The 9,602-nt window shown below is 36.8% G+C and overlaps 1 protein-coding gene across 6 annotated transcripts; it reads left to right on the top strand.

Moving 5' to 3' along the window:
- Window positions 1–866: 866 nt before the first annotated feature.
- Window positions 867–4,458, top strand: LOC109009758 (E3 ubiquitin-protein ligase SIRP1). 6 transcript variants are annotated; one of them, XR_001999128.2, is made up of 4 exons: window positions 1,137–1,334; window positions 2,019–3,231; window positions 3,442–3,543; window positions 4,157–4,458. XR_001999128.2 is itself a non-coding variant. In XM_035690282.1 (3 exons), the coding sequence occupies exon 2, from the start codon at window positions 2,074–2,076 to the stop codon at window positions 3,202–3,204; it is 1,131 nt and encodes a 376-aa protein (XP_035546175.1). In that variant the 5' UTR covers window positions 867–1,071; window positions 2,019–2,073; the 3' UTR covers window positions 3,205–3,231; window positions 4,157–4,458. The 6 variants fall into 6 exon arrangements, 5 of the variants coding, with proteins under 5 accessions (XP_035546175.1, XP_018846372.1, XP_018846235.1 ...); XM_035690282.1 differs by lacking the exons at window positions 1,137–1,334; window positions 3,442–3,543 and adding an exon at window positions 867–1,071; XM_018990690.2 differs by lacking the exon at window positions 3,442–3,543.
- The last annotated feature ends 5,144 nt before the right edge of the window (window positions 4,459–9,602 follow it).

The raw sequence follows: 9,602 nt of genomic DNA, 5'->3' as shown, positions 1-9,602 counted from the left end.
GTCACGACCGAACACCCCCTGATAGCCTGACGGGTAAGGGGACGACCTTGGATGGATGGAGGCAGGGACATCGCCTCTGAGGGAAGCCCTAGACAGCCCTAGGTCATCGTCAGACCCCTCCAAGTCAAGGGAAGTCATTTCATCCTCCCAACGGGCCTTTTCATCGCTCCTCTCGAAGTACCCTCCAACGGTCGCTAAATCCCTTGAGAAGTCAGGAAAGCCGCCAAGAAGTCACAACCCACCACATGAGATCGATCAAGCGCAACAAGGAACATGCGATGTTTTCCTCAGACAGAAGGACATCGGTATCGACCGCCTCCTCATGTTTTCCTCCTCATGTTTCTGGACCCGTGTTCGAGTTGATCTGTTTAGTTTAATAGGTCATGTTCAAATTGATCCATATAATTAAATGTCCATAACTTGACATAACACGAGCACGACTCGCAATTGTGAATTGTCACCCATATTCATAATATGTTTATTTGTTTTCAATCTTATCGGGCATGGGAACTATGACGTGCAAGGCACGTCTAAGGGCCGTCCAGTGTGTATCGCTAGACGTGTCCCTACTTTATTTGAGAATATTTTTTTCATCTTTTTAAATATTTTTTTAACATCTTTAACATGTTAAAATTGGATAACGAGAATGAAATATGGATGGTTAGGTGCATATGCAAGGTTGGTTGGGAGGTGGGAAGTTGCCCTTTGATTGACCGCTGTAGAACAAAGAATAAGCAAGATGAGAGGTGGCCAATGACAATGCCACCGCACTACATGACATAACATATGCGCATCTCACAAAATTGTTTCCTTTTAAAAATAGATTCATGACTTGAATTAAGCAAAAGTCATTAAAAGAGTACCACACAAAATTGAAGAAGACGACGCGGTTGGGTTGTCCTTGTCGTTGTTTTTTTTATTTTTTTAATCAAAACAGCTCTCCCTTGAATTGAACGGAATTCACTGCCCCTTTCCTTTTGTCTTCTGGGAAAAAAGAAACAGATTCTACGGAGAAGAGAAGGAATTCACAACAAAAAAAAATCTCAGGCGTGTTGTAGATTGTAGAGCTGGGTATGTGAATATTTCTTGCTCTTTTTAATTTATTTATATAATTATGTATATTTTCCTGAAGACTGTCCCAGGAAATTTAAATCCTCATAGTTCGCTTTTGCTTCTCAAATATGTTCTTCTCTTTTGTAAAAATGCTCCCCCTTGTTTTTTCGTTTTGTGTGGGGGTTATTTGCGTGATTGAATTTCCGAACGGGAATACATACGTACTGAATGATTAAGATGGTTCCAGTCTCCAGATGCTTCTTTTTCTCTTCTCTGATTAGGTCTGAAAATCTAACGTTCTTATTTTTATGCTTTTTATTTATTTATTTATTTATAATTAAATGTAAACGCTCTTGTTTCTTCTGATATCAAATCCAAAAAACTAAAACAGCTTCTAAAATCAAAAGGTTTTAACAATTTTCTTTCTAGATTTGGACCTGCTCCGTCGTTCCCCTTTTCCAAATTTTCTCTTCCTACAGGTTTTGGTAAGGATTCTCAGAATCCCGCCCCCCCCCCCGGCGCCCCATTTCGTTTTCTAAATGCTTTTTCCGCACCGTGTTCAGGTGTTTTTCACACTAGTACATTTTCTTGCATCACATTTTTTAGCTCTCTCCTCTTCTTTTCGGAGCTTTTTTTTTTTATCAATTATTATTTTCTTTTTTTGGTGGATGTATTCAAAAATCTGTGAACTTTCTTGTCCAGTCTCAAATATTATTTTGATTGGAAAATTCATTACGTTCTTCTCTGTGGATATTTTTTGTTTGACTTACTTCTGTTGGGATTTCTTTGCTGGTTAAGAAAATCTGTTCACGGATTAGATCTGTTAAAATTTTGCAAATTGTTTGTATGATCGCACCCCCTGTCAATGACTAAATTGTAACCATGAGGTGGGGATGGGGTTTTTATTCATCGATTTTATATGATTTTTTGGGTTTCATTCTATTCTGGCTTTGTGATTTTGACAGTGGGATCAGGGAAATTGTGAAGGTGGTGGTGGGTGGGAAAGAAGAGAGGAGAGAAATGGAGGAAGCAATAGTAGCAAGGTATTGGTGTCACAGATGCTCTCAAATAGTCCATCCTAACATGGAAGTTGAGATCAAATGCCCCTTTTGCCAAACCGGATTCATTGAGGAAATGAGTAGCACCACCACCCCGGGCAATCAAGTCACTTATATCGACACTGACACCGATTTCGGATCTGACCGGGCCCTTTCGCTCTGGGCACCTATCTTGCTCGGCATGATGGGCAATCCTCCCCGTCGCCGCCGCAGAAGATTCAGACGCCTGGACTTTGAGTTGGGGCATGAAGATGAAGATGAAGATAATGATGACAATGGTGATGACGGCCGTAGGGGAGGAGAGACTGAATTGGATCGTGAGCTTGAATCCATCATTAGGAGGAGGAGGCGAAGCTCAGCTACTATACTACAATTGCTTCAAGGGATTCGAGCTGGAATGGCATCTGAATTGACTGAAAATTTTGAGGGTGATAGGGATAGAGAGATGGATAGAGAAAGAGAGCGCCTAGTTTTGATCAATCCTTTCAATCAGACTATCATCGTTCAGGGTTCTAATGATTCAAGCAGGGCTCAAAGCGAGAACCAGAGCCCCATTGGATCTTTAGGCGACTATTTCATTGGGCCTGGTTTGGATTTATTGCTACAGCATTTGGCTGAGAATGATCCAAATAGATACGGGACTCCACCTGCAGAAAGGGAGGCGATTGAAGCATTGCCTACCGTGACGGTCAAGGAGAATTTGCAGTGTTCAGTGTGTTTGGATGAGTTTGAGGTTGGTTCTGAAGCAAAGGAGATGCCATGCAAGCATAAGTTTCATAGTGGGTGTATTCTGCCATGGCTGCAGCTTCATAGTTCTTGTCCAGTCTGCAGGTATCAGTTGCCTGCGGATGAGACCAAGCATGATTCAGATGGGTCTAGGAACAGCAGTAGTCAAAGGGAGAGGGAGAATGATCACGGCATTGGTGAAGAGGGAGATGGGAGAAGTGCTAATGGGAGAAGGTTTTCAATTCCATGGCCTTTTAATGGTCTGTTTTCTTCTTCTGGTGGGGGCAATTCTTCCTCTAGTTCCTCATCTTCGTCAGCTAATGCCACCGGAGGTGGAAATGCTTCTTATCAAACAGATGAGAATTGAGTATATTTTCATCAGTTGTTACATCAGGTTCTTGTTCTCACTGTCGCTTGAATGTACATAGTTCTTTCTGCTTCCAAATCTTGGAAGAACAATTCGTGCTGTCATTGCTCTTTGTTTTTGTAGATCTTTTGCCATCTTACAAGAATTTCTAGTGCTCCTATTTGACCTACACTTATTCAAATATGATGGTAATTGTTGGAAAGACTTACTGCTTGTTTGAATCGGTATTGATAATAGGAGGTGGAGCCGCTTGATATGAACAAACTCCATTACAGATGGACTTCCTGCTTGTGGTATCTGACTCGGTTCTAGGCACTCGCAAATTGCAAGATGTCGGGTGTACGTAATTTTGTGGAGTGCTTTATACTTGGGTGTGATTTGAGAGATGTATAATATTAGTATTTGCAGCCTTAAAGTCCACAAGCGTCGGCCATTCTTTTTAAAAAAAATAAATAAATATAGAACTTAAATAAATAAAAAAATTATTTTTTAATAGTAAATTTCAACCTTTTTTTTTTTTTTTAACGCATGCACAACCATGTGTTTATCTACCATTAATCTCTTTAGAGGTACCGGCTGAGACAAAGCTGACAGTCCATCGCGTTAATAATACTCTAAAGCCATGTGAATAGTCGTTGTCCTGGATTGATTGGCTTTGAATATCGTGGTCGTGTTGTTCTTTATGGCAATATAATTTTTCAATCCTGACACCGAGATGGAAGAAACTTTCATATTTTGGGCATGTTCCTCTCCTGTTATGGCAGACTCTTGGATGGCTCTTACCGTATGCCATTATTTATTTATTTATGTATTTATTATTTTTATTTTGGTAGGGAGGCACCCACTTTAACTGTTTTGACAAACTCGCAAAACAAGTATGGGACTGAGCAGTTCTAGTTTGATTTCTATGTTGAACTGGAAGAATAATCCGGGAACTTTTCCTGACATACAGGTCTTAAGTGAACCGTTCCCAGATGGTCTCACTTCTACTTCAAATCTCAATTGCACTTGGCATGGCAGAGTTTCACAATACACTGGGTCAAAGCTTGTACAAAAGATAAAAATCCCAACTCGCGATATGGAGAGTGAGCGAAATGGATCCAGACTTGTTTTAACATTTTTTCTGGGAGGGGGGAGGGAGTGATTGAGAAGTTTTGTAAAACCTGCAAGCCCGACAGCCTAAAGGGTGTCAATTTGTGTCGGCTCGATGGGCTCATTCATAAATGAAACTCTTTCTGATACTTTCATTTTTAATTGTAGTTTCTCTGTCTCTCATATTTTTTGTTTTTTATCTTCTACATGAAAATTTTATATCGTGATTGGGATGAAATGAAATAAAAATTTTGTGAATAGTAATATGATAATTTATAAATAGTAATGAGATGGGATTAGACAAAATTTTTATCTCATCTTATCTCATATCATCATTATATTTTTTTTTAAATTCTTATACAAAATATAATAAACAATTTAACTTTTTCAATTCTCAATTCAACTTTTTTAAATTTTTAAATAATAATAATATTAAAACATAATATTTTAAACTTTTAAACAAAACATAAAATTATCATCTCACATTTCAAACCTATTTTAGAAAGAGTAATGTTATATATAGTTTTTATTTAGGGACTACAATGCAAGTCCAAATAATTTTATCTTTAAAATTTTTTAAATTTACAACAATATTTCTTATAAAATAATATTTTTTCTTATTTAATAAAAAATTTATATATATAATTCTCAAGTGAGGACTGGAAATAAAAAATTGAATGATAACAAGGTAAATAGATTTTTTTTCTTTACAAAACTGTAGTTGAAATTTTGACAGCCCCACTTTTATCATCTTTTTTCATGTGTTTGCATAGTAGCATCTATATCATTTTAAAATGTGGTTGTCCTTGGATCTTTTTTTTAGAACTCGTTTGGACAGAATATCTCATCAATTTTATGAATAGTAATAAAATTATTATAACTAATAGTGAAGTAGTTTAAGTTAAAATATTATATTTCATTTTGGGAGATGAGATAAAGAATGTTGAATAAAAATATTAAAAAATTATTTAAATATTATTTTTATTTAAAAATTTAAAAATATATTTGTAACACTTCGTATTTTTAGTGTCTTTTTAATTGAAAGATTATTTGTCATTAATTTAAAAATTTATTCTCTTGTTTTAAAATTGATTGGATTTTTAGTAGGTTTATTTTTATGATTTTAATTTTGTGAAAATTATTCTGAAGTGCTTTCTTATAATTGATTATTGTAATACATTTAAATTTTTTTTTATATTAAATTAACTTATTATTGGGTTTAATTATTTATTTTCATTTTAATCATTACGTTTGAATTATTTTATTTTACTTGTTGTTTTAAAATCGTTTCCGTTGGATCATTTTTGTGACCCAAGATATGAGGATTAGACCTCATTTCTTTCCCTACATTTTCTCTTTCCTGTTTTCTTTTTCTTCTTTTTTTTTTTCCTTTCCTTCTTTTTCTTTTTTTTTTCTCCTCCCCTACTTCCTGCGTGCCGCAACCCCCCTCCCTCTCTCCGTCCGTTTCTCTTCTCCCCCAGCCAGCCGCCGTGCACCAGCGGTGACCGACACCGCCCCTCACTCTCACCTCCCCTTCGACCGGCGACCACCTCCCTGTAATTTCAGCCCTCCTCGCGTCGCCGTTAGCCCCCACGCACCACACCAAGTCGCGGCACTCCTTGCGCCACCGCAGTCTCACCGCCTCCGGCCACCATCTTCTCACCACATCATCATCGACCTCCTAGCAACCCATTGGACCCCAACCCCACCTCCGATCTGTCACCGATGAAGCACTTCCAACTCTATTTCCGTTTTGGGTGATTTTGCACTTCAACCGCCCTCTACGCCGCCACCCACGACCAACCACCACCACCACTAGCTTCACCGACATCCCTAAACCCTAACCTATCAATCTCGGGTCTTCGTTTGCACCCGTTCAAAAGTGGATTTTTGAGACCCACGGCCACAGTACATTTGGCACTGTTTTGTTGCTGCGTTGCCGCTTCTACCACCTCCGTGATCTTTCAAAAATTATATTATAGCATTGTAAGTATTTTTTCCAAAGAACTTTTGAGATTTAAATGTATTTCTGCGCTAAGTCATATTTACTGTGAATTAGTTGGTTGTGCCGGATTGAGTCCAAGGAGTAAGGGGGTCAGTTGGATTGGGTGATGGAGTTGTTTGTGTGAGATTGGCTTATGCTATGAAATTTGTTGGTTGTTTCGGGTTTAAATATTGGTATTTTGAGTTTGACGTTGGTCATGGTGAATATTGGTGATTTTTAGGAAGTGATGATATATTTTGGGATTATGAGGGTTGTAAGTTTTGAGATATTAAAATAGATTATTTTAGAAGTTTAGGCTTAAATATCGAAATCCGTGATTGATTGAAAACTTATGAAAATTATGTGATTATTTTTATAGGTGACGATTTATATTTGACTCGACATTTTTGAGAAAAATTTTGGAAAGCTAAGTTGTCCAGGTAAGCGGGGTTCCTATATTAAGTTTTATACAAGTTAATAAGACTGGGGTTGACTTTATGAAAACTTGCATATTTTGTTATATGATGGGAACTTGTGAAAACAAAGATCAACCTCGGTCATTTATCTGCATTATTCATCAAATCTGTGTGAAAAAAAAATATGTTCTGACATACATTGTGTAGACATGAGCTAAATTCTATCATGTGTTTTTCTGAAATCTAAAAAAGGGAGCGATATTGAGGATATGGAAAATTGTGCATTTATTTAGAAAGATGTTCTGGCTTTTGTTGTCAGTGTGTGTAAACTGTCTGATTCTGTTTTGGTAGTTTGTATTATTTTGATATAACATCTGAAAACCTTTGGCATGGTGTATTGGTATTTGTATCTGACTCTGTCTCTGCTTTGCTCTGTTCTGCTCTGTTATGCTCTACTCTGTTTGGGTTGGTACCAACTTCTCTGTCTCTGAGTGCACCCACTTTGGAAACAAAGTGGTTTTATTGTGGTCTTTCCTGTGTGCACACTCAGGGCTCCGAGAAGAATAAATGAAAGATTTCACCTCTGTCTCTGCCTGGTTTGGCCACCAAGGTTAGCACAACCCTACCACGGGGGTGAAACATGGTCTCTGCTCTGTGTGATGCTCTGTTTTGATCTGATGATGATACTCAGTTTATGTTATGCCAAAGTATTATGGGTTTTACGTGTCTTAAAACCATCGCTCTGTTACTTTTGAAAATATGTTCTACTCTGCATGATAACTCTGGAAAATGTTTTGTTCTGCATGCTATATTTTGTAAATGTTCATGTTTGCACGCTAGCATATGTCCTCTGCTTACTGAGTTGTTGATAACTCACCCCCTATCTTCATAATATTTTTCAGATGATGTGGAGAGTCCAACTGAGGACCTGGATTAGATTGGTGAGCATGTTTAAGCTGGGAGAAAATGTTAGAAGAAGGAATTCTGATGTCCTTTAGTTTTAATGTCTTTTAGATTTAATTATATCTTAGGCTTGGGTTTAGTAAGACTTTTGAAGTTATTAGTTTGGTTTGTTATGACTACCGGGAGATTTTGGACTCCTTAGTTTATTTTGCTACAGTTTGTAGAGTTTCAATATGGTTATTTAGAGTACTTGAGATTGAGTTTTGCCAATAAAATTTTAGAGTTTTATTTTAGTTGTGTTGAAAAATATGTTCTTAAGTGACAGGTAATAATTCTCCTGGCCAACCGGGTTTGGGGCGTTACAATATTATTTTTTATATTTTATTAGAAAGTTTTGTAATTAAATATTTTGTAATTGGATATTGATTAGATAAAAAAAATTAAAGATTTGTAATTAAATTTTTTTTTTATATTTAAGTGATATTGAAAAAAAAATTATAAAAGATTTTGAGATGAAAGTTAGAACTCATCTCACTTCCGAAACATGGTCTTAAATGTTCATCAAGAGCGGCTGGCAGTAGGATGGGTGTATTTACACATTTTATACCATCCAATCAGAAGATGACACATAAGAATTTCTTCAAAAGTGAAATAAAACTAGTTCCAGTGTATTCGTAGGAATTTTTTAGGACCTCTACCCGATACCTAGGCTTTTTCCCCTCTCTTCAGTGTTTTCACCTCTCTCTCTCTCTCTCTATAGTCGCAGCACCAGGAACTTTCAAGAAAGGAGTCAAAAATCCATAGAAAAAATTCCAGGCTGTTGTCCCGTGGCCAACTCAAAGGGGCAAAAGCGGTTGATGCCCATTTGATCAGGTTTTCCATGAGTTTTGAACCAGTTTATTCTTATTTTGCAAATGCCATTGAACAATATGGTGCGTACGCTAGAATCAAGCTATATCATGTCTCAAGTCCATATATCTCGAAGAAGAAGTGCTTGTCGGCCTTCGATCGGTCCCTCTTAATCGACTGCCCGATCATAAACATATAATCATATTTTGATTGTAGATCAGGATATCAACCTTCAGCTAGCTCCCATGCACTTTAACCCCATTTTTTGGATAGAAAAATGGGAATTCTATTCCGAATAGGATCTGTTTGGATAGAGAGAGAGTGCGAGAGAGGGAGAGAGACCAAGATTGAAAGTTCTTCTGGAGAATGAGAAATACTACTGCTGCTTCCGTTGAACTCACGACCTCATCGGCTGTGCCAAGGTTCCGATCGAGATCTGTTTGGAGAGAGAGAGAGAGATAGAGAGGGAGAGAGACGACTGAAATGAAGGTTTCTAGATAAGAGCGGTGCTACTCCCACCACCGAGCTCCCACTAGGGCTCCTGTTAATGCTTTTGGAATTTTTTTTTTTTTATATTTTTTTATATGTATTTTTTTAATATATTTAAATATATTTAAAAAAATAACAAAATTTATAATATTATTAAAAAATATTTACTTAATTATTAAGTTAAAATAATAATAAAAATAAAAATAAAAAACTCACGGCGATAAAAATTAACAGTAGAAAGTAGCAAGTAATATTTTCTTTTTAGAGAATGAGAAAGAATTGCTCTCCGTGCACCCATAGTAAATTAAGTGAGTCTCCTACGTGGAAGTTGTTTATTGGCTGGTGTAATTCTAGAGTTTTCATCCATTCCGGCTTGAAGCTTTTCTCAATGTTCATCTATCAAATGCGTTTACAAACAATGCCTTTTAAAACAGCCATTACGTTATCTTCCACCATTACAGCTCGAGTCCTTCCTATCTTTTAGTTCGGGACTAAAAACAAGATTTATATATCAATAAGTGCTTACATCTCCTTATACTTGTATAACTAAAATAAATAAATCTTTCCCAATCAGAAGAAAACAAATATTATCATATAAATATCGGGAATCAAGGATGAATCCCTGGTACGTCACTGTATGAAAATGAAATTATACCATATGGAGT

Source organism: Juglans regia, chromosome 5 (genome assembly GCF_001411555.2).
Source record: "Juglans regia cultivar Chandler chromosome 5, Walnut 2.0, whole genome shotgun sequence".
NCBI lineage: Eukaryota > Viridiplantae > Streptophyta > Magnoliopsida > Fagales > Juglandaceae > Juglans > Juglans regia.
This window is presented reverse-complemented; position numbering and strand designations above follow the sequence as displayed.

Bases quoted from the DNA above. Each gene is read 5' to 3' on its own strand.
- LOC109009758 (XM_018990690.2), top strand. From the start codon at position 1,282: ATGATTAAGATGGTTCCAGTCTCCAGATGCTTCTTTTTCTCTTCTCTG. The intron at 1,335-2,018 runs GTCTGAAAATCT...TGATTTTGACAG, and splicing joins TTTTTCTCTTCTCTGATTAG to TGGGATCAGGGAAATTGTGA.